Source organism: Pogonomyrmex barbatus, unplaced genomic scaffold (assembly GCF_055798465.1).
Source record: "Pogonomyrmex barbatus isolate J1 unplaced genomic scaffold, ASM5579846v1 scaffold12, whole genome shotgun sequence".
In the NCBI taxonomy this organism is placed as follows: domain Eukaryota; kingdom Metazoa; phylum Arthropoda; class Insecta; order Hymenoptera; family Formicidae; genus Pogonomyrmex; species Pogonomyrmex barbatus.
The window spans coordinates 4,245,591-4,271,806 of NW_028297108.1; the positions used below are offsets into that span (position 1 = coordinate 4,245,591).

Below are 26,216 nucleotides of genomic sequence, written 5' to 3' on the forward strand. Positions count from 1 at the left end.
TGCATGTTGATTCTCGATTTTTTTGGATTATAACAATTACGATATGACCTGTAAACGCAGATGTTTGTGCAACATTATTAAACAGCTGCGTTTGCAAGATCATATTGACCTTAGTAATTTGTTGTAGTTTTCTACACGAGTTAACGACTGTTCATTTTATTCTTTTACGATTATTCTATTGTCTTATTCTATTGTCTCTACTTTGTTTTTTTTATATATAATTTTTTTATATATTCATAAAATAGCTATGTATTATTTAATATATGAATGCAATGAATTAATGCTTGTATTTATTATTACATGAATTTCGCAAAATATAAATGAAGATTTATGACACATTTGCAGTAGATTACAAAAAATTGTATTTATATATGTGATTCAAATAGTTTGCAACTAGCACGTGTCGCGTTTTAATTATAAATATATGAGTAATCAAAAATGTATCATATATATCGGAACAGAAGCAAATTTCAAGATTATATCACGTAGCTTGATAGATATTGAGTTAATCGGATATCCATTATCTCTCTCTTGCAAAAATCTCTAATTAAAAAAGAAGATTATTATTTTTATTTATATTTATTTTTAATACTCGCGCGTACGAGAAAGCATATTTCTCTGGCGCACGTTCATGAATTGTGCGTTGAATATCGAGAGGAGATTACTTTGAGTCAATATCAGGTAAAATCCTGATATTTGCTTTATGAATTATCTAATTGGTATCGCACATAAATTTGATCGATTTGAAAGATTAGACCTTGATGCTGCCGATCGTATGTCCGCGCACTGATACACGAGATAAGGCATTACTCACGGAATATTGACATACACATTTTTCGATATTCTCAAATAAGCCTCTGTTTCAAGTAAACATCTGTATGCCGCACCCCTGATGTCTCGACGGAAGCTAAATCAAAGTTGCAGATCACCTTGAATTGGGCAAGGCCAGAAAGGCGAACGCCCAAGAGAAATCTAAATTATTGCTGCAGTTCTTCAGTCAACGTTTTATTTTTATTTCAAGGCCCACGATTAATTTCCGAGACATATTTTTTTAGAAAACAATTAACTTTTTAAATACTGAATTGTAAAAAGAAACAGAATAGATAAACATTTACGATATGAAGAACATTTACGATCACTAATAATTAAAATCTAAATAATTTTAAAAATATAATTCTATACATGTAGAGCCTATATCAATAACGACATCAATGACGAAAATTACGGAAAAAAATATTAGACATATCCCATCCTAGATTTAATTCTAATAATTCGGAAAGAATTAAAAGTAAATTGCGTGATTCATCTCCTTTCCCCATTCCCTTCACCCAAATTTTCGAGTAAGGGAGCCGCTCATGTGTCTCATAATGACTCGTTTCCGTTTCAGCGTAAGCTCCTCGATGTCAGCCTGGGATTTGCTGCCGGCGTGATGGTGGCCGCGAGTTACTGGTCGTTGCTGGCACCGGCGATCGAAATGGCAAAGGAGAGCAAGATATACGGAGCGGAGGGCGAGTACGCGTTCGTACCGATCGCAGTTGGATTTCTCATCGGCGCGGCGTTCGTATACGGGACGGACGTGTTGATATCCACCCTCGGCATTCAGTCCCCCAATGTGCTTTTAGCTATGCAATCAGTCGGTACGAAACAAAGACGCAAGATCATTGCGAAATTAAAGAGTGACGAGGACTTAGACTATGATTATAATCCATTGTTTAACGACGTACTGATACCCGGCGGAAAAATATACGATCGTGTCGAATCGACCGCTATCGATGGTATCTCATTCTCTTTCTGTAAAATCGCAGTTCTTTTTTTTTTCTCTCTCTGTCTATAGGCTTGGAAAATGGGATCAGTTCGTAACACGTATATGCTATACATATATTTCTCTGTATATGTATATGAACGTCCGCGTACACTCGCCCCTCTTTGCTTTATCGCAGATATAACTGATTCTAATTCAGGAATAAGCATTTTCTCAAATCGTTATTTTTAAAGTTAGCTGTTTTAAGATACAGTCAATAGTAGCTCACAATCTTTGCATGTAGCATGATCAAGTTACACAGTTACTAATAAAAAGGGATAATATTATTAGTAAAGTTATTAGTAAAACTGCTTGGTAAAGAAGATCATAGTATAAATAAGTTGAATCTGATCGCATCTTTTTCCACTCTTTTCCTTTTTTTACTTTTAAATTCATAGATATAAAATATGTACTATGTCTATTATAATGTTTATAATCTTGGTTTCCTAAAGGAAAAATTTTCATTAAGACATTAATATTAAATTGATACGTGAAATATGGATTTAAAATGTTTTATTAATATCTAAATCTATTTGTGCGGAGATGATTGCTTATTCCATATTTAAACATATTGTTTATATAAATTAATATATGTTTTCCATAAAGTCCCCAATAGAAATATGAATAGTTAACACTTTACTCCAAGAATATCCCAAGCTTTCTATTAGTATATGCATGATATTATTTGTAGTGAAATACGCGTGGAACTTAAACACACAAGGATCCAATGTAATAAATGAATTTTTAAATAAAAATATCCGACCAGCCCAATACATCAACTAAACATCAACTAAACCATAAAATCTATAACGTAAATTAAATCAAGAGTGGGGTGATTAAAAATGTGAAACAGCAAAGACAGAACTAAAATTATACAATTTAAACATATCACTAATACAGAGTGCACGTCCGCGTAAAACATTATCTTAAAACATATATTTAAATAAAAAATTAAAAAAATAAATATTTTGGATCCGTGTGAAAAGTTCCACGAAGCCTGAAAAAACTGATCTTATTAATCCTGCCTAAAGAAATCCAGAACCATAAATTTAATCGAAAATATCATGTGCGCGAAGAATTCCTTCTCTTAATCCTTCATCTTGTATAAATTGCATTTGCATGAAGTGCAAATCCTGTGCTCGTGATTCAGTTTTTGAAAATTTGCGCTAACGATGAATGTGGTAAATGTTGTTGTGAATATTTAATTTTACAGGCTTCTACGAACAGAACAGTAGACGCCGACAAATCGCAAATATAAACAGATCGTCGGAATCAGCAGAAATCGGGACAGTATATGAAGATCCCAATAATGAAGCAAAGAATAACCAGTGGCGAAGGATATTACTCCTAGTTGTTGCAATTACGGTATATTTCTATAATTCTATAATTATGCAAATCTATATTTCACATTCTATATTTCTAATTATGCAAATCATAATTATTTAGACCTATATCTTACATTAATTAACAAATTAAATAATAATAATGTATACAAAAAAATGTCAATTTTTACCACTAGGTACACAATATTCCTGAGGGTCTTGCCGTTGGCGTAGCCTTCGGAGCGATAGGCAGTAGTGCATCAGCGACTTTTGAAAAAGCAAGGTAAACTATACCACAAATAATAAAACATTTGATACTATAATGTATATAACTATATTTTGCATCAAATAGAGAATATTGACATTATAAGAATATTAACATTATAAGAATGCATATGCAAAGTATTTGTAAATTTCTACGAAATCTGGATAATATTTTACGGGTGCAAATATCTGATAAGAATATACGTTTGACAGATATTGGCATTTCTATCAATATTACTCATATTTTAGACTTTTTTAAAGATCGATTATTAATATGATAAAATTTCGCGAGTAAGAATATTTTATAGATATCGAACATTGCATTAAATAATTTTATATTGATTAAATTTAATTATTAAAAAATTTAAAAAGAAAAGTAACATGCTTCCCGGTTACACGATGACGCGATCTACGAACAATGTTTAATAAAGACTGTACTAGTATGTACTGATTTAGATCAATTTCGCTTATTCGGTTGATCACACGAGTCAAGAGGGTTAAATGCGACGTTGGCAAAGTAATTTTAAATACAGTACGCGTGTATTTTATTATTTCTATATGAAAAGAGGAAACTGGTTGGGAATTTATAAAAAAGTCAATCGCATTCCGTATCGCGTTTCAATTACAGAATCGCGATATTGCATTCCAAACGCAACGCGTTTAATTAGTGATTAGTAGCTATATATGGAATATTAGAGAAATACCGAACAGGTTTAAATTGCATCAATAGAAACAATTTTATGCTACAAGAGATATTACTCGAAGGGACGATTTTTTTCTTTTTAAGAAGATAAGTAACAGGTTTGTATCGATAAATAACTTACATGCATTAGAAACAGATTATACATTTTTATCTGAGAGAATTGGAAAATTAAATGAGAATAAATTAAATAAAAAATCTGTTTACACGAAAAGATTCAAATAAATCGAATTTTAAAGTATTTCTTTTTTAACTTAATTTAACTGGAGATACCTTTCGAATATGTCTACGAGTTTCGTAATATCTCCATTACCGGCTGCGAATATACCGACCATGAGTATGTCGCTTCCAGCTCTCGAGTATAAGTTTCGAAATTCACATCAGATGGCAGTGATGTAAAGTTCCCATGGCGCGGGATAAATCTTTAGACGTAGTTCTTTACGAGAGAAAGTTAAAATTGACGTTGTAAGCATTAAAATTTCTCGGCCCGTTTAGAATCGCTACCACATTCGTCTCGCATCTCAAAATGTTCGACCGATCAGAATCTTAGTACAAAGAGGAGGAAAAAAAAAGGTAAAAGTTCATGAATTCATACGCGGACTTCCGTGCCGTTTCTCCCGCCGCCATCTTTCCCCGTCCCACCGCTCCGCGCTCAAACTCCATTAGCGACAAGCGGAGCAAAGCAAATAAGTGCGAATTTCGCGGCTGATTTCGATTGATTCTCCGCTTCGCTCCGGCGACGTGAGGCGCGGTGCTGCCCGCGCGTACGCATCGCGCGTATCGCATCGTCGATGCGTCGGCGAGCTCGCGAACGATTGAGGTGCCGGCCTGGCCGCACCGAGCGTGGTAGGAGGTCCCCATGAATGAGCTCTATGGTGGTCGACCGCGACCGCCAGTTGGAGGCGAAGTTTATTGGCTCCGGTGCCTGCCTGCGGCGCGCGGGCGCGCAGGGAGTGAAGGGCACGTGTGGCCCTGGAATCCGACGAGCCCTAGGCGCCGCGCATTCCATTCCAGCGTCCTCCTCTCTCCCCTTCTTCCTCCCCCGCCCCTCTCTCTTTCTCTTGCACGCGCGCGGTCTCGCTCGGACTCTCGCGCTCTCCTGCTCTCTCGCTTCGCTTGCCCACCTACCCCGCGCCTACATATCCCGCTTCTTTCGCGCTGATGCCCCGCACTCCACGTCCGACCGCGTCGGCTCTCTCTAAGACCTCGTCCTTTCGTCCGGTGTCTTCGAACTCGCTTTCTTCCCTCGAGCCGCGCGATTGCTTTTTCGAGAATTTCGCCGTGTGCTAAAACGGCGCGCGCAAAATTTTATATAGGATTTTTCCGAGAAAAAATTTCCAAAGATTGAAATTTACCGGAATCTCTCTCTCTCTCTCTCTCTCTCTCTTTCTCTCTCTCTCTCCCTTCCTCCCTTTCCCTCTCCCTCTCTGATAATTGATCTCGCACGTAGATACTTCGGATTTAGAGCGCACTTTGCGCAAATGCATTTTCAATTATTTTTATTGCGCTATTGGTCGATTGACGCAATTCTGCGTTTGATTCGACTGCAATTAAGATCAATTCTTGAGCTCTTATATAACTTATGTAGGCTCTCTTTGCATATTGATATTTATATCTAGTCAACATATTTCATGTCATAATTTAAAAATCAAATATGAAATCGGAAGCTGGAGAAGCATTGACTACCAGTGCTTTGCAAATCAATGACATTTTACTTTTTTATACGTAGAAGAGAAGAAATAAATCTAGCGATTATGGATTAGCAAAAATCGCTTCGTATACATTTCTTATCAGAGATAAACTTTATATAAAAATTGATATAATAATTCAATATATTAAATAAAATTTAATTTATTGAATTCGATGTAACAAATAAAAAATTGTTAATCAAAGAACAGTAGATACCAGCCAGCGCGTTCTTAGCAATATCTTAATGATATAACGTGACGTTTGTAAAAGTGCCGCACCTTAGGTGCCTATGCGCGACTTTATGTTCCTCTTAATGAAGCCACAATCACGCAGAATTAATCTAGCGAGAGATCTTAATGCAATATTGAGCAAGAGAAGCTTATCACCATATTGAGTGAACGCGCGCGAGCACGTGGCCGCGTGCATGCAACACGAAACGTTGTTTCCGACTCGCCCGATCCCCGAATCATCAACCGCCATGCGATTCGGTATAGCACCTTCTATATACACGCAAGTATTTGCCGTTTCTGATGACTTATTTACGATCGTTACGTGATTCGCGAGCGGATACGTGACACATCGTGCTTATATATCGCTCTTACACAACGGCCGACGTTTAACTGAGTAACCTTTCTCCGCGTTGTTTTGCATCGAGAGTCAGACGCTGCCTCATAGACCGTTCTCTGTCTCTCTTTTTCTCTTGTGAAACATTAGCAAGAAAAACTCGGAAAATGTGATATTCATTATTACTTGCAAAAATTAACGTTTGTCCGCAGAGTTTCTTTGTTGCTAGGCGCAGACTTCGTACTTTGTAATAGGAATGATGTATTTGTTGTATATAAGATATAAGGAGGAAAGTAAACAATGGGTTTGCGTTAATCTTGCGTAATAAATGAATGATAAAACCGCACAATGACGATAAACGAACAGACAATAGAGGCGAATGGACGATAGATAATAACGTGCGCTGGCCTTCTATCATACAGCGTTCTTCACCACTCACAAGTGGTTCATGACCAAGAAAATTGATTAAAATAGACATCGTTGATTCACACTAGTTGTCTGATATCTTTGTTGAAAATCGTGTTATTTCCGCTTATACTTTAAATATTATTTTTAAATTTTATTTTAATTAGAGAGCTAGATTGTTTTATATGCATTGAAAAAGACTTCAAAATATAAAATATATTTGTTGTTTGTATAAAAAGTCTTAAAAGAAAAGGCAATGGATTTTTTATGGAAATGGATTTTTACGGAAATAATTAATCATAATTGATCTAGTTTATTAGCTATTAAAATTAATATTATTTAATAATTGTTATAATAGAATTATAATTATTACTTTTTCTGTGCACGTGATAAAATTGTTTTTTATATATTCTGTTAGCATGTCGCAACATGCACGATATACATGTAACACCGATTTGAAACGGAAACGCAAAAACGTCATTTAGTTATCTCAAATAGAACGACGCTTAATTATGAACGGAATAACTGTTCCATCGACAATGTAATGCAAAATTGAGCAACGTCACTTATTTCCGATGACAATGGAGATAAGAGCATATCCGACGACGGTTAAAAACGTCAATGAGAAACTGAGTAATTAATAGCTCGACGAAAGCGCCCGGAATTTTCACGACTGCTATCCGATCTGGGAACTTTCGCGTCGGTCTCGGGGATAATTAGCGTCGTCACCTTAAAAGCGATCGAAAAATGACGGTAGCGAGCCGCGTAAGACAGTAGCCGACATCCATTTCGGAAGTGAAAACTTCCCACGGTGTGCTTGCCTGTTATTGGCAAGTCCTAATAAGAGAGAAATTCTGACAACGGCACGCAACGGCGCTTTATAACGCTTTTGGTGTTACCGAGCTACCGAGTGGTAGCTGGTCCTGTTTCGAGTTGAGAAAGAAAGAAGGAGAAAAAGAGAGAGAGAGAGGGGGGATAGGGGGAAGGGGAAGAGAGAGGAGATACACTCTCGATGCTCGTTTGGAAAAATCGTTCAGCCTTGGGCGACCCTAGCCCATGCCCTTTTCTGTCTCGACCAGTTCGTAACGAACGACATACCATTCTCACGACGATTGCGATTAACCCCCTTGGTCCTGCATATATTTTCAGCTGCGCTGCAGGTCCGCGTCGTGGAACTCACTGTATATGTATAGGACTAATCGTGCTCGCGTTTAACGATGGATACCTTGTACAAGTAACTAGAATAAGAAGGGCTCTTGAGAGGATATGCGAGTTTCTAATTTTGGAGCGAGAGGTACTCCCGAATCGGTCATTGAAGAGAAGATCAATTATCTCATCAAGATCAATTATTCTGTTAATTATCTCAATAACTGTGCATTTTTCTTCGGGGAACTTGGAGAAGTTCTACATTTAGATTCACGTAAGCTCATTTAAATCTAAATCTAAAAGTGCTTATATTAAATGTTATTCCAGAATTTCTGATATCAAACGATCTCTCAAATTATTTACGATTTCTTGATATCGACGTAGGTAACGGAAATGGATCGGAAAGGATTCAAAGACGTGGAAAAACGATGAAAAAAGTCGCTGGTTTCTTTTACTTTTAAAAACAAATTATATGCGCGGTGTAATAATCCCCCGGTGTATCCGTTACATAAGCGTCGTGATTCTATGACTAAACTCGAATTTCCCGCCCATAAATCGCGCTATCGATTTGCAATATCCGCAATGGATAAGATAAAAAAAGGCACGAAGGAGATCGTTGTTACGGCGTCCCGGTCAAGGAGAACGCCGTCGAGACGTCACCGTCATGGAAATGAAATTTTTGCGCAACTCGGGCGACAGGCTCGGCCGATTGATCAGCAACCTACGTTCGCGTCCGCGTCCTTTCCAAGGAAACGTAACTCCTTGTGGTGGCGGAGGCAATAAGTTCCGGTACGCTGCCACGCTGAAAGAATCATGAATGAAACGTTTCGCAGTTTCTGTTGCCGTGGCGGCAACAATCACCGCCGATGTTGCAGAACGACCGACGGAGATGCGATAAGAAACTGAAAGAAAAAGAGAGAGGGAGGGAGACGTTATAGTAGGTAGATGGAAAGGCATAGGAAGGCAGCTGAAGCAGATTTGCGCCCGTTGCAAACCGCTCAAGGAGATCCGGTACTGACTCATTACCCACGAGAATGTGGGTCTATCGTTCATTCCTTTTCTTCCATTCGCTTTTTTCCAGAAATTCGCGAATTTCTATGGCAAATCTATGATGAATTATGCGGTACAAATAAGAAATATGTCTACTTGAAATGTAATCTGCGCGATTTTCCGTAAGTTTCGTCTTATAACGATTATGTGCTCGGTGTGTTTGAAAAAAAAAAAAAGGAAAAATATATCGACTTTCTTTTCAATCGATTTTATGCTGTCGCATAGCTGTGCTTATTAAAACTAACCGCCGTCAAATATAATTTGACGCTTTAATTCGAATTCGGGTGACTTTGATGATTGGTAACATCTCCGTTGCTACGTTGATAATGTGAAGCAGCGCCCTTTATCACAGTCGCGGGCCCAGGAATCTTGGGGTCCGAGAACGCGTTCTCCGAAATTTATTTACGACGCACCGTAAATGCGGACAGCGTTTCGAATCACCGTAGGCGGAGTACGATCTCACAAAGGGCGCGAGAATCTGATTTGTATACACATTGGCCCTTCCTTCTCCTTCTTCTCCTTCTCCTCCGTTATCCTCTTAGTCGTCCTTTTTCGCGGAGCTGCTTCTGAACAAGGAGGAGGTCGAAGAACGACGAGGATGAAAGGGGAAACAGAGAGAAAGAGAGAGAGAGAGAGAGAGAGAGAGAGAGAACATGTGTAAAAAAACGGAGGAACCGCGGGGTCCTCGAGTCGCTGCGCCACGTAGATGAGGTGGTGCTATGTTAAACATGGCGCCGGACAAAGCTGCCGACGAAACCATCTCATTTCAGTGCTATCCTCTCTCGGCTGCCTTATTATATACCGGTCGACCGGCGCTCATCGCGGTTCTTCTTTCTTCTTTTCTCTCTCTCTCTCTCTCTCTCTCTCTCTCTCTCTCTCTCTCTCTCTCTCTCTCTCTCTTTGGTATCTTCTTATCTTTATTCCTCTCTTTTTACCTCTTCGCTTGTATTGGCTCTTCTTTCTACCTTCTCCTCCTGCCTCCCCAAAATCTACCTCCCTCATCGTTCTTCCTCTCTCCTTTATCTTCATTCTGTTCTCGTTTCTTCTCGACATCCTGTGCACGTCCAGTCTGAAATACGCCGTAAAGATCGAGATAGAGAGCTTTTGATTTTTTCGATATTGCTATGTTTATCTTCAACGACGCCCCAGGTTTCTTAATTTGTGTCATCGGATTGTCGGACGCCAGAGTGGCGTTTAACTTTCCGATATCATGCCGCCAGGTATAAATAGGGTGCCCTTTTCTACCGCGTTAAACATTAATGGCGGACTTTTTGATCGATTTTTCTCCAGCAAGAACGTCATGGCTAACGAAATTCATTGCTAACCAATTTTAAAGGTATAATTATCAATACATAAAATATTAGATTCTTTCTTTTTTATCTTCACGTTGCAATATTACTTACGCGAACGATCACGTCTATATAATTGACACTAAACGTTGGCAATACCGGAGTAATAACTCTCATTGTCGATGGACGGCGTTTCTCCGACCGTAGCCTGGTTCCCGTTTTGCGAAATCCCCGCGGAACGCGAGGCCTGTTCTCCCCCGCTAATCGTATGGGTACTTTGTACCTACCTGCGTGGCGGTGCTTATCTCACGCGGAAAACCAATTCTGACATGCGCTAATAGTGACGGAAGTCGAGTACGATATAGCACTTCCCGCTTAGGCATGCCGCATTTATGGATGCACGTGCGCGCAGTTGGGCGCGATACAGGCCCGTTGTATTACCGAGAGTCCATCGTCCCTCGGAGGGGCCCGTGCGTGTCGGAGTAATTTCTGTTGTCGGCGATTTTCATGACGAGAGAGTCCAGTTCCCTCTCCTTCCTTTTGTCTCTCTCTCTCTCTCTCTCTCTCTCTCTCTCTCTCTCTCTCTCTCTTTCTATTTGTCTGTCTCGCTCGAACATCATTCCCGATCTCGTGCTCGTCGGTATGTAAATTACGGGGGAACCGCATCGCATATTTCCTCCTACACCGCCACGCTCCCGAATTCGTTGTCAGATTATCGAGGAAACGCACGTAATTTTTTTCTCTCGCGTGACGCACATAACGGTTATTATATGAAAATATTATCATTTGTCGCGACAGGCACAAGAGAGAAAAATCACGCGTATCGTTTTTCTTACCTCTGACGTCTTAATGCAATATCCGCTTGATAATCGCGCAGCTTAACGTGCGCAAAGATATAAAATGCAGGAAGGAAAAAAGGTGCTCGGCAGACAATGTCGATAAGAATTGTATAGATTAATGCTCATTAGCGTTCATTTGCTGCATACACGTTTTACGATATTTGCGAGATAGGTTTATGTCTGCTATAATTGCGGACGCGAGCCAGGAATGGCATTATTAAATCGAAGATGCTGTAATTATAATTTACATAACATATGCGCTTCATAACTCGATATATCACAAATTGTCTGACAAATTGTGCGAATAAAATATAAATAATTGGAGTTTACATATGTTTTTCTAATAAAAGAATAAATAATTTTATTTAAAATTTTATTGGCTCTTAATTACACAAAAAAATGTTTAAAAATATTATATCGTATATTTCATGGACAATCTCAGTCCCTATGTAAAGATGTTCTCAATTGGTACATCTGCCGTCATAATCTTTTTTTCTTTAGAAATGAAAGACTTACCAAAAACGCAAAGGCCTAAAAGTATGTTGACAACATAGCTTTTGCAAGTTAAAGACGCAATCCCCTTATCGGAACTCGAGCGACGAACGAACGGTCGACGGTCGAGTGACGAGACTTCTGGGCCTTAAGGGCCCGGCGTTCGACAGGCCGCGGCATTCGCGACTATCGTGATCTCGCCTTTCACGGATTCTCCCGATCGCCTCATTATCCCGCGAAGCGCGATTACGTCGATAAGCATCTCTTCCCGTTTCGCCGGTGCACTTTATAATCATTCAGGCACGGCCGTTCGCGAGTTGAGCGTTTCTGAGAACTGGACTCGCGAGACGTTCTCTAAGCTAGTGACATTCCACGCCGATACTTCTCCCGTCTCGTATTTCGCGCTCACGCGTCCCTTCCCCCCTTCCCCCTCATCCCCCTTCCCCTTTCTTCCTCCCTTCGCCCTTCTCTGTACCTTTTCCCTCGTCTCTTCCTCTTTCGCTCCGTCTCCTTCTCCCTGCTTCCTCCTTCCAATCGCCGCTGCAGCGCGGTACGAACTATTAAAACCTGACTTTAGAATTTATATCGGCCTCGCGGCACCTGCTGCACTTTACCGCGTTGCAGATTTCTCAACAATTATGTCACTTACCGCACGATACACGCGCCGACACACGGCTCGCGATTAGCATACGTTAATTTAGCAATCATCGATTCATAAAGTACTTCTGTGACTTCTTAGCCTTTCGCGCGTTTCTATAAGAATATTCAACGTAATGCTTTGAAATGAAGGAGTATTCAGTTCGACTTAATTTAAACATAAAAATTATCACGCATCTATAAAATCTCGGTATAATTATACAATCTATTCTAGATGAAAATTAAAAAGTTACCGTACGCTATCATTAATAATAATAATAATTATTATTATTATTATAATTGTTCCTTAAGTCTGTGAAGGTGAAATATTACTTTTATATTTCAGTAGCAACAATTTTTTATTTAATTTTAATTCGAAGTTTGCTAATATTTAAAAAATGAGAAATATTTTATTGTCGAAAACAAGAACAAAAATAATGGGATATCGTAAACGGCATAATGTTAAAATTTTAGAAAAATTATTTCCTTAAATGCATCAATATATTATTTTTTTTATTTTTACCGATTTTAATTTACTTGTACACAGTATTAGTTAGACTTTCTATCACTTTATCGAATTCGATATTTTCTTAATTCCCCGCATAAAATAATCGAGTTAATAAAGCACAAACCGCTAAGACATTACAAAATAGTTCGAAGAGTCCAACTAATCTTATTATAGCTATCCTTTATTTCTAAAAGAAGAAAATAGCGAGAACCAGTTAAATCTCTTAAGATTAAGCTTAAGATTAAGCAACGTTTACGGAAACATTCCGCGAAGGAGCACGCCGATAATCGATTACATTAACCTTGAACGATTAGCGGAGTTCCGCGAGTTGCATCGAGCTGCATTCCAGCGATTTTCTTCTTTTCGGTAAGAAGAGCCGCGCCGCGCTCGACGACGGCACGGCAGTATGTCGAGCGCATCTCCTAGGCGAGCATCTGACAGTCAATCGGTCGACGCGCGATGCACTCCTTACGTACATCGCCGCGGACTCGTCGTCACGTTTCCTCCTCGCTCGCTCGCTGGTTCGTTCGGCCGCTCTCTTCATCGCGGGCCGATGCACCGGCACGGCGCGACGTGGTGCAGCGACTTCGCAATGCCTGGAATGCGGCGGCATTACGCATGCGCGCCGCGTACCTTACTCGGAACAGACGAACAGCCGGATCCGTTATGTCTCTCGACGACGACCTCACGATCGTCTGCGGGGACTTAACCGAGACCTGCGCGGTCCGCAGTCTCGTCTCCGCCCGTCTACCTCCATATCTTCTTTCTCTTTCCCTTTCCCTGCGCGCTCTTCCCCCCTGAGCCTTCGTCCTTCTCTCTTCCTTCGTCGCCGGAGACACTCAGGTCTTTCTAACGCGAGACATACGACGATGGCATCGTCGGCTTTGTTGCATCGCGCGAGACACCTGCTTTACCTTACCTTACCCGCAGTTGCTGCTCGTCAGCGATTAATCTTGTTCGCCGCATACCGCGATACGCGAGAAACTCGGGGAGCACCTCTCTCTTTTTCTCTCGCTCTCTTTCTCCGTTCCGATTGGGCACGATCGGTCTAATGCGAGCTAATTGATTCCGGTTGCGAACGCTGACGGTATATTACTCGGCCGAGCGTGATAGAGGGGCGATAATAAAGCGCTAAATCATGCGGGACGCATTTTGCAGTAAGTAATCGAAAAATGTCACGATCGTTAGTGGTACTTAGTATCCTTATCCGCAGCTTTCAAATGTGCTCTCTCTCTCTCACACACACACGCACACACACACACACACACACACACACACACACACACACACACACACACACACACACACACAATGTGCACTTGCAATCTGTGCGCGCGAAGGCTCATAAGACTCCGTGGACGGCTTTTCGTATTATAACTTTGAAGTTACAATGCGAATGAAGAGAGTTGCAACGGAATAACAGTAAAAGCAGATGCGTCACTTTAAGAATTACATAAAAATTACGCAACGACAATAATGCAAATCGCAAATAATTTCGGTGGAGTTAATGCATTCGAAGGTACGCAACAAGGTGAAACATCCCTATGTTGAGGGTGCGAAATCACCGCGATCACGACGCGAGACCGAGACGGATACTACGACAGCGGCGGCGTCGGGGTTGATCTTACGGTCTTATGGTTTTATGGCGTTAGTCCGTGGCCGGTGGCCCCCTCTCCCCCTCTGTCCCCCGCGGGACTCATGGAGCTGAGAAGAGCCGGAGAGCTCGCCTTGGCGTTGGTGGAATGCGGGACGGGCAAATCGCGGTCGGCCCGCTTGCGCCTCGTTCCCATGCATTCCTTCCTGCCCCTCTCGCCCTCCTCCGCGTTCTCTCGTCCCTTGGTCTCCCTCTCTTTCTCTCTTTCTCTTTCTTTCTCTTTCTTTCTCTGTCCGCCTCTCCCCCTTCCGTTTTCTTCCTCTCGATCTGTCTCTCTCTTGTTCTCCTTCTTGCCCCTTCGCTCTCTCTACAGACACATTGCTCCACACCTCTACGCGCGCTTGACGTTTCATCTCATTCTCCTCCTGTTTGTCTCTCTCGTTTCAGCGTACACACGTATGACACACATGCATCACAAACGAAAATTTCGCCTTCGTGCTCCCTCTCCTCCCCCCCTCCCTCTCTCTCTCTCTCTCTCTCTCTCTCTCTCTCTCTCTCTCTCTCTCTCTCTCTCTCTCTCTCTCTCTATATCTCTATCTCTATCTCTATCTCTATCTCGCTTGTCCCTTTTTTCTCTCCTCTTCAGATTTCTCTCTATGTCTCCCGCACGGGCGCACACACGAATTCGCGGATCTTTTCCTTTCTTTCTCTTCCCCCGCCGTTACCCTCCTTTCCGCTCCCCGATATTCTGTCTCGCTCGCTCACGCGCGCGTACACATACGTACGTGTACGCACGCTCGTGCACGCGATAGACGTGATTCCGTCTCTGTGTCTTCCTCTCCTTCTCGCACTCATAACCGAATCCCTACGCGAACATCCTTACGCCTCCCTCGGAACTGAACCATCTCGCCTCGTTCTGTTCCTCGACTTCCTTCTACTTCTCGAACACGCTCCTTTAACCGAACCGTGCCTCGTCGTAGCGGGGAAAGCCTCGTCATGGCATCTTAACCGATCGACTCGTGCCCGACGGGCAACATTGTTGCGAATCAGGCCGAAGAAATAAATATTGAGATGGAGCAATATCGAGACATGTTACGCGCGTTATTATATTATCCGCTGTTCTATTCAAGCTTTAAAGTTTTATTTCTCGACGGTTGTACCGATTAATTTTAATAGACCTGACTCGCAGTCATCAAAATCATTTTTTAATATCTTAAGATATTCTATCGCAAAGAGAAATGATAATAAGTAACACTTTTAGCGACGTTTTTACTTTTCATAAATATATTAATTATTTTTTAAATTTAATTAAATATCTATGATGAATTCGTCTCTGTTTTTAAAATCTTTATACTACTTGCTCATACTATTTTAATTTATATTTAATGTAAAATTCTAAATTCGTAATTTATTTCTATGCATAATTCAAAAGAACGTCGTAAGACGATCTTGATTGAACATTACATTTCGAGTTGAATGATTAAAAACAGCTGGCTTTTGCAAAGCGCGTTTTCGCGCAATATTAGCTTCTGACGTTCTTCATCCTGCGGCAGGCAAGGAGCGGATAGGTGTTGCCACGTAAGGACAACCGCGGCTTTATGGAATTCAACATGGCGTCTGCAGTGCGTCCGATGGAGTTACAGCGATCGCCATGTTGGTGCACACCAATGAACTCCCCAGCCGACATGGTCTATTAAATACTGTCGCGATGTTTAACTCGATCTCTAATTTATTATGCGGCCATTAAGATCATTAGAGGCGATCAGCTATCAAATTATTTGACTTTGCAATTAAACCGCGCTCATATTTATCGATGTGCACGTTAATTTGTAACGATAACATTTACGTTTCGAGCTCCGCTTTTCTTTCCGTTCTTTCTTATCACATGGGGAAATGAACGATGATTATTTCGAACATTTTCGTACTTTTTCCTCGCCGCGAAATCATCTATATTGGTTGTTCGTAGTCGGTCCGGATCTTAGATATGCGTAGATAACGGTGCGAGAACGTGGCACGTGTTCGGTCGTGCGTGCGTGTGTTGGGACCCACACGCGTGCAGCTTTGTTTTCACGTCGAGATGACCGGCCCGGTCAGATTTTTTTTTTTATATTAGAAGAGAAATCCGCGGTTTTCGACACGAGACGGCTCGACGCCAGTATCGTATGCTTCGCGTTCGAAACATTCTTGAGTCATCGCTTTATAATCTAAATCAACAAATAATTGAGGACATAGAAACATTTTTTATTACTTATCTATCATAGATATTTGTTTGCAATATCGTAGATAACTGTATTATGAGGAAATACTTCATTTAAAGACGGAAACTCAACGTTGCTGTTCAACGTTAGAGACAAACGCATGTTACTTGTTGTACATTTTTCCTTACTTCCCGTTAGGAAATTTGAGAGTTGTTTCTCCTGTAAATTCAAACGTGACAAAACCATTCAAACTGCTATGAAAAAATGTTATGAATGAGCAGCTGCTATTGCTGCTATCTTTCTTGCCGTCACATATCTTGCATAACAAGATCCGGTGGACCACCAAACATGATAAATACTTTCTAATCTACGCACGAGTGAGGAAAAGGAGACATCGAGCTAATGGCTTTTCTAAACATCCTGCCGACACACATCGAAAATCGTGATAACTATCTGTGTGTTGTTAATTTCTTTATCAAGGCGGTAAACATCAGTTTCCATGATATTGTCTTCCGACAAATTTCGAATTGGAAATTTTTATCGTAATATTTTATTAAAATTATTGTAGGATTCTCGATTATTATAGAATTCACGTCGAAATAAACTCAGTGAATTCTCATATTTTATTCTACAAATCTGGAATTATAAACTATTGGAATTTATAATATTTATCAATTTTAAATCAACAGTTTACTTATTTATCTCTTGAATCTCGATTTTATTCGGAAGAATTAAAAAACAGAGTAATACAGCAGAAAAATTTTGACATGCCGCGATCCGAATAAAATGAAATTTCGGGAGATACAAAAATAATTACAAATTTAATAATTTTCCCTTCTGAACTTGACGCAATTTTCTTTCGACTTCAAGATTACTCTCCTCATTTCCGTCCTATTTTCGACCTGAATACATATTCATGCGCCAGAGACGTCCGCTCATCGACGCGACGCGTGAAACCTCAATTAAGACGGCTACGCGAAAGGAGAAGGTGGGTCTCTCTCGCTAGAAAAATTCCTTCCTGAAAACCCGTGAATCTACGTTCGTCTTATTCGCCAATACTTTCTCCTGGATCCTGAGCACTCCTCGCGCGAAACGAACACATTCCTCGGTCCGGTATCCTCCGCTCCCTACGAGAGAGCTCTCAGCCGCCCCGTTCCTAAGGTTATCTACCCAACTTCTCTCGTCGTTCTCCTTCGCTCACCGTCGTCCTCCCGCTCGATCGCGGCTGCTGCTGCCTCACACTCGAATCTTTCGCGACCGCGAAGTTAGCGCGCAACCGCACTTCTGCACTGAAAGAATGATAGCTCCGCTAATAGGCGGATTAGCCGCACATAAGCATTACGATAATACGATTAGCATCGAGGAAAGATCGAAGTTAATTAATATGTTGCGCGTACTTTGCTCTCGGTGTACAATCGTATGGAGGCTTATCTCGAAGACTCCTTGATTTAAGACTGGTTTGTAGAAAATGAGCGGCCAATATAACAAACTCGGTGAGGCTCCGCTACTTTAGATAATGCCCTGTCGATGAATTCGGAGAACTAAAGGTATAATATAATGAACGATATCTACCTAGCCTTTCACAGTGCTATTGACCTTGATATATAACAGCCTCTTCAACGTGAAAGCAATTTTAAGAATATCCCATACGTACGAGCATGTATATGATAATCTTTGTTACGTAAAGCTTTTAATTCTATAAATAAAAAAACCTACTTCACGCATATCGCTTTTGCATGCCAGATTCAACGTTCTACATACATTAATAAATTAATGTCACATTTTTCTATATCTCCATTTTTATTTCATCGCAACGGTTGTCTAGCAAACATATGCGATAAGAAGATCAAAATGTTACGCGTGATCGATGATATGAACAACGGCCAAAATGCCACTCTTTCCCGGTCTCAAAACAAGTTGCCCTAGCCGTCTGACGAACGCTGTAGACGAAACCAGGAGTAGTCGAGGGCCCTGACCATGGAAAGCAGAAAGAACTCAGGAAGGAAAAGAAGCCCGGCACCCGAACCACCGGCGGTAGTGCGCGTTCAAGGGCCCGCAATGGGTAGTGGGGCACCCGCAACGAGGGAGACAGGCCGCGCAGAGAGAGGAGAGAGGAGAGAGGAGAGAGAGAGAGAGAGGCGGCGACACACACTCGCGCGCGCACACGTATCGCGAATACGAGTGGGGGAGGGCAAGGGGCATGGGAGGAGGGGGAGGGGGAGAGGGGCGATCATTCTCGGAACTCGGGTGACCTCCCCCGGTGCAACTGGCGAACAGCCGGACCCGACGGGTTAACTGTACAACCACTTATGTACCTCGACGCCGTAGGAATGCGGCGACGATGATGCCGTCGTCCCCATGAAATAACGCGCGCGACATGCCGCGACATGACATACCCTCTCTCTCTCTCTCTTTCTCTCTCTCTCTCTCTCTCTCTCTCTCTCTCTCTCTCTCTATCTTATCGAAGGACCCTATGCGTATCCGCGCGATAGGGCGCGGGCAGGAGAAGGAAAACCACCAACGTACTGGGTGATCTCTGCGCGATCACGTCATTCATTCACCTGTGCCGCTTCTGCCGCTGACCGTTTTCTCCGCCGAACTCGCCGACAACTCGCGGCTGATCTATTGTTCCCCGTAAATCCCGGTCATTCGCGGATCGACGATTCGCGGAGCCAAGACCGCGGAGGAATCTCTATGTCGCGTCTAAGTCACTCAGTCTTCAACTTTTTCCATCTCCGACTGATCCACTTGCACGTACGTGATAAACGTTTTTGCAACCGACGCGAACGGCAATATTTCATGATTATAACGAAATGAGGAGATAAGCACAATTTTATAATGTTTTACTTAGCTAGAAATTTTGCTTTTGACAAGATAATTTGGTTTTTATATGCTTTATGCAAAATTTTCGGAAAACTCATTCATTTTTTAAATAAATTGAATTTAAAGTGAATTTAAAATGAAAATCTTGATACAAAAAGTTGAGCACTTATTATAAAATTATGTGGAAATGTTTTCAGATTGGAATGATTTCAGGTTTTGTCACTTTTCTTTTACAAAAATATTCAGATTTTTCGAAGCGAAAATCTTCGAAATCTTACAAGCGAATAGAAAGTCGATTTCAATCGGAATGTTTGCGATCAAAGCAAGAGCCGCAATAATCTTAAACATTCAAAAAGTAAATTAAAATTTAATTGTATATCAACCTTGTTTAATTATTATAAAAGAAAGTATTTATAATAAATTAAAAATGAATTTGTCACGTGTACTTAATTAGGTTAAACCGATTCGGTTCATAGTTCGACAAAATTCATAGTAATCTAAAAACATGGACAAAGTTACAAATAATTAATAATAAACATCCTAAACTTGAGAACGGGATAAAATTGTCAACATTACAATTAATGTTAATTTATTTATATGATGATATGATTTATCTTTCAATTTGAAGAAAAGGTAAAAGCAATATGCTATTCCAGTCGCGAAATGTAATTACTAACAGCGACGAGCCCGAAGCCTTCGAACGGCTTGTTTTGCAGCGTTCGCCTCGTAAAATGCGGTGCTCATGAATATCGAATTACGGGAGCTAGATCGCGGAAGATCTTCGTTACCTCGTTCTACGTACCAGAACCGAAGGGTTTTTCTTCGTTTCGGTCGCTTCGCGCGCATGCGACTCCGTCCGATTCGGTCAACTCATTCATTCGAATAGTTAGTCTCCTCTATGAAGCCCGGTACCGTTTTCTCGCTTCTTATGGGCCTTAGGATTGGATCATCTCGCTAACCGGACGAGTCTCTCTCTCGACAAGTCGTTCCCCCATCTTTAATTCAGCTTCGATCGTAGGGTTCTTGCGAGGCCCCATAATTCTAGTTTTATAGAATACTATTACGCCGATCCTGAGAATCCCATTGAAGCTCCGCCGATGGAAAGAAAGAGTGAGAGAGAGAGAGAGAGAGAGAGAGAGAGAGAGAGAGAGAGAGAGAGCAAAAGAGACGGACAGCGCTGACGTATTCATGGTTGCAATGACCTCGCAGCCGGATTATAATTGATTTCGCAATTGCCTTCGTAGAAATACTAACCATGGAGAAGCGAGTAAACTTTATCTCGCGAAAGTCGCGGGGATATATCTGTGCATTTTAATTAACTTTCAATGAACCGTTGTTAAAAGATTAAACGGGGATAAAGAAATGCTTTAGAGATCGTCAGACAGATGTAATCCATGTTTTCTTCTGGAAGTATTTTCGCGCGTGACCCAATAAGTAAATAGCTCGTTTTACTCGCGGAATTCAATCGACTCCCATCGACTCGTCCGCGAGGCTGCGTCTCGCGAACTCGCAAAGTTCAACCCGCGTTCCTCGAAGTAGTGAATGGAAGGATTCGTCGCGGGGATTGGGAGGCAGAACGCGGGGGTCGAGAGCAGTCGGAGAACGATGATATTCCAAAGTTGAGGAGAATTCCGTGCACGGCGGTGTGCAATATGTGAGATATTCCGCCGGCTTGCGCGCCGTGTTAGATTGTATACGCGATCCCGTCGTTCATTCACCTGTTACGTCTCTCTCCCGCCGCTCCTTTCCCCTCGCTCCGTCCCGCTCGTTTGCTCGGCCGTTCGCTCGCTCGCACTCGCCGCCTGCCTTTCTCCCTCATTCTTCGACGTGATTCTACCATGCTATTACTTGGCCCATAGATCACGCTCGACGGTCCACGAGGTCGCGGAAAAGAGAGACGGAGATGAACGGAGATCGAGGAAAGAGGTCTCGCGAACTTGCAACGAAGCTAAGGTTCTATCTCTCCTATATATCGATCGCATCGCTAATCGCGCATCGCGCGATTAGTTTTACGATTATCCTACAAAATTATTCTCGATATATTCCGCACAACTATCTTAATTTGAAAAGCCGTATAAAATCGTCTCTTAAGATTCACATTTTTGGAAGTGGAAATTAACAGTCAAATTAATATCACCGTAATGTATCATTTAGCCAATCATTGAAATTTATGTATTTAACTTATCCTCTATTCGCGTACGTATAAATATAAATACGGAAACTTGAAACTTGAAACGGACAATCTCTCGAATAGACAATCAATATTGTAACAATCCGTAATGGCGGTGATATGTAATGTGTTATGTCAATTTACCTGCGGCTGTTTCGCCAATGATTTTATGTCGTTGCCGGGCGTTACAGTCCGCGTAACTGGAAGCGAAACTCGAGGCTTTGTCGTTCATTGACATCTTATTTATGAGCGGCGATCCTGGTCGAGTAAGCTTTAGCCGCTCTCCGGTAGGCATGAAAGAGCGAGCGGTACACACGGCTGGATCTAGAGGAAGCCTCGCGGGCGCTCCGCTCCGATCGCGGAGATGGAAAAATCTGGAGAATGTCGAAGCCATCGACCAGTTTCAAGAACTCACTGCCACACCGGAGGAAGAGACGTGGTGTATGTGTGTGTGTATGTGTGTGTACACGCGCGCAAGCCATGATTCTCGCGCGGAGCCACCTCGTCTCCTTTGGCTTCGTTCTTATCGCGCTTAGGCTCTTCTCTCTCTTCTCTTTCTTTTCTTCGCTTTTTCCCAATCCGGCGGAACGGTCCCTATTTTTGCATACCACCGTTGCGGTACAACATTACGGAATTCGCGAACGGATACTTTTTGCGCTCGATCGAGGTATTTCGATGCGGCTGCTGCGGAAATGTCACGGTATGCATCGGAACGCCTTCAATCGCATTAACTCGAACTGAAGAAAAAGAATCGTTTATAGATATCGTTTATAGATAAAAACTTAAACGGAATTTGCGGATCGGTGCTATTTAAGGAGTCGGTTTTTCCTTAGAAGGGTCTTTCCTCAGAAAATTTTAGAAGAAAGTCTAAAATATTTTTTTGTTCGTAATTAATTATACGTGTAAAATTAACGATCGACTCTTTGAATCTTCTTACAGAAATCTTGCGATCGGTATCGGGATACAAAATTTTCCTGAAGGATTGGCGGTGTCCCTGCCCCTTCAGGCCGCCGGGATTAGCACGTTGAAGAGTTTCTGGTACGGCCAACTCTCGGGGATGGTGGAACCCATCGCCGGTGTCCTCGGTGCAGCCGGAGTGACGCTCGCCTCACCTGCGTTACCTTATGCACTTGCCTTCGCGGCCGGTGCGATGATCTATGTCGTGATCGACGACATCATCCCGGAAGCGCATCAAAGGTATGTACCGTATAATCCACTTGCCCGGGAAAACTTGAAACTGCGAAACCGCTCCTATTCACGCTTTTTTACAATGCTCAAAATAACGGTCACTCACCCCGTTCTCGAGATCGATGCGACGCGATAGGGGTCTCTCAAAAACGTAAATATAAGTAATTTTATTTAATCAAACCTCGCAGTTTATTCGGCAAAAATTGTAGATAACAAATCTGTTGAATATTTTCGGTTACGATTATTTCCGATAAGGAACTTTCACGTCGCGCGTGATGCATTGCTCGGAAAACGCATGTGTTATTGAAAAAGCAAGGAAGATGGTGTTGAATGCAGAAGGGTGAAGCCGGTTCGCGCAAAACGGAGTTGGGCGCAACTCGTTCCCTTAACTGGTTCCGGCTTCTCCTCATCCTTTCTTCTCTCCCTTCTCCCTCTTCCTCTCCGTCTATCTCCTTCTCTCTTTCTCTCTCTTTGTTTCTTTCTTTGTTTTTTTTTTTTAAACACTGTTCGTACTGGAAGTACCAGTCCACGGTGCACTTGCACCCGTTTCCGTCTCACGTTTCATCCTCGGTCCATTCAAGACGAATTAGAAGCCCAGGCCCAGTCTCAGAGTCAGAAGGGCGGAAGACGCTTTTCCCACCGACACAATGGTCCTTTATTTCGGGATTTATTCTCCACGAGCGTGAACGCGAATAGCCGTTCGATGGCGATCTTTCGCGCAATTCTCCAACTCAATCGTCCTACAGACCTCTCTCCACGAACAATTTCATCTTCTTGCTCATTATTGTTCGATAGTTTTATTTACTTTTCTTAAAAATATCTGCGTTATACGAGAAAAAATAATATTAATGCTGTGTACGGAATAAAGGAACTAGGATAAAAGTAATTCGAGAAAAATACGATTAATTATACGAATCGATTTAGAAATTGTCAGCTCAGTGCAACAATGTGTAAAACTTTGTATTTACATTTACAAAGATTTTTTTCCAAATTTCTTTTATAATTTATTAGAGTAATTTGTTAAACAACTGAAAATAATTTCTTTCCATTTTAATTCGCTTTTAGCTATCACATTTATAACATGATCAGCTACCACTGATCGTGAGCTCTTTCTGGCTAATGTGACAACGGACTCTCGTAACTCACGTGTACTCTTTACTTTTATGTTCTTTACGATCCGAAGCCGCTAGAATTCAGCGGGATCGTTCCGACGACCGCACGTCCAAACGTCCGGAATCCGTTTCGACCGTGCGGGGCACCGAAGCGTATAAATATAGAGAGGAAAAAATTCGTGTCGCGTATGTCCTATGAATTTCTACTCGTGTCAAACGGACGCGCACATGTATATACCCTTACGTATGTATTCGCACGCACAAACGCGTACCAAAGTATCTACGATGTCCGTATTCGAGAACGATTACGGTACAATGGCGCGTGACGGCAGTGCCGTAGTTAGCGCACCGTCGGCGAAACGGACGTAGCGAATTTCTTTCCCAGGCCCACTGGCAGCCTCTCTCTCTCTCTCTCTCTCTCTCTCTTCCTCTCTAGCTGAAGAAGGCGCATTGTCATTATAATTGGCTCCTTTTGTATTTCGCGTGCGATCTAACCGCCCGGATACTCGAGCGCGAGCGCAATGGTACACGCTCTTCTCTCTTCCTCTCGTTGCGATTCTCTCTCGAGGATCCCCTGAGACAGTCGGCCTCGACTCGCTCCCTCGGGAACCCTCCGGGTGGCCGGAAAACATAAAAGTGAAAACAGATCGCTCGTTCTCTCTCCTTCTCCACATCTCGTATTTGCTCTCCTTCTTCGTAGAAACCGTTGCTCGACCTCCACGGGAGAAGAATCTGCGCGAAGTTCGCGTGCGAGTCTTCTTCGAAGGAAAGCTCTCTCGATCGATCTTGAGTCGCATTTGCACAGAGATAGATTTGCGCGGTCCAGCTTCCCTTTTCCAATGCACTCGGCATCGTTATCCTCGAAATTCTAGCAATGATCACGTCCGAGAAGTACGTCCGTACTTACGATCGAGCTCTTCAGAAACCACAAGGTTTCACTATTTATACATTCGTGCATACACAAATATGCATACGCGTATTATTAGCGACTTTTTATTCCTAAAAAAGACGGCTATGAATACGGTTCTAAGTGCCATAAGTACCCAACTCGCAACTTGCAATATTTGTGTTACTATCGAGCTACCAGGGTTATATCTGCTAAGTCCATACCTGCTTCATTTAAACGATGTGTAAAAAAATTATGGGTCGAGCAACCTGACGCCAATGACGTAGCCCCGATTAGAAAAAGTTTTATTACCATTTACGTCGTAAGTGGACAGCTAGAAAAAGATTGCAAAACTAATTCGCTCTTGCAAAATTGAGTCTTGCGCAAGAAATACGATATCAGTTACGCCGAAATACGATATCAGTTTGAGTTAAGGAAAAAAGGGGCGATCGTGTGTAGGACTCTCTTGAATTCTTTCTCGCAACTTTGATACACTTTTGAAAGAGAAGCGCCGGTTGAAAATTGGCACGGCTCGGCTCGGCACGATTCGGCGCGTTTCACGGAACGATCACCCCTCGTTGCAATTTGCATTTTCTTCTGCTCGGCGAAAAGGAACGTCCCGCTTCACCGATGATACCCGTTACATGTTACATGTTCGACGCGGCCGAGTAATAGGGATATTTAAATTGATCACCCTATCTCACGGAACTTTCACTTATTCGTAATTGGATGTCAAATTGGCCGATATTTCCTCCCGCCACTGCGGTAGAAACTTCGCTCGTGGCAATGAAGATAAAAATTCCAAATTAACGAGAGATCGATGCGATTTAATTTTTTTCTTTCTTTCTGGAATGTTCGATAACACGATACAATGTGCGAACTATGAATAGCTTCCAAGTTCTAACGAATCAGGAAGTGTCAGGAGTATATCAGAATTTCATTAACGCGCGCGAGGAAGGGAACGTGTATTGTCGGCATCGCATCGCACTAAATACACAATCAATCGGATCGGGGATCAGCTCTTTAGCGACGTTTAGCGGATGCGGAATGCGACGCGATTTGACGCGGCGCCCCAGTTTCGAGCGAGCGAACGAGCGAGCGACGACAACAACGGGAGGGAAAGGGAGAGAGAGAGAGAGAGAGAGAAGAGGGTTATCTCAGCTACCATTGCGATGAGACACGATAATGGCCAATAAAAATACAAATTTTCTGACGCACACCGAAAGGAGGTATTTACCGCGCGGATATGATTGATGTGGTAGAACGCCCACCGAAATACAACGGCGCGTTTCGCCGGCCGTTAAAATTGATGGCCGTGTATAATTTACGAAATCAACAAGCCGTGACGTGCAATACCGGGGTATATACGCCGCGGCACGGTGCAGCGCGAGTGTGTGCTTTGTATGTGCTTAATCCCTACTTACTTGCCGCGAAAACCCTTTTATTTCTCGCCATCCTGGGGCTCTCTTTCTCCCAGGTCGTTGCCACGGAGCCGTAAGAGCAGAGAAGACGATGACGATAGCGGTGGACGACGGCGCCA

General features: G+C 42.2%; 1 protein-coding gene across 2 annotated transcripts in view; it reads left to right on the forward strand.

The window, feature by feature from the left end:
* The window catches only part of Zip48C (Zinc/iron regulated transporter-related protein 48C), a 32,790-nt gene that overhangs the window by 2,259 nt on the left and 4,315 nt on the right, over positions 1–26,216 (forward strand). The window contains exons 2-5 of one of the 2 annotated variants that reach the window (XM_011640393.3): positions 1,388–1,775; positions 3,015–3,166; positions 3,321–3,406; positions 22,430–22,687. In XM_011640393.3, the coding sequence (XP_011638695.2) occupies positions 1,388–1,775; positions 3,015–3,166; positions 3,321–3,406; positions 22,430–22,687 (884 nt within the window). The remainder of the gene's footprint in view (positions 1–1,387; positions 1,776–3,014; positions 3,167–3,320; positions 3,407–22,429; positions 22,688–26,216) is intronic. The other variant, XM_011640394.3, reaches the window with a different exon arrangement.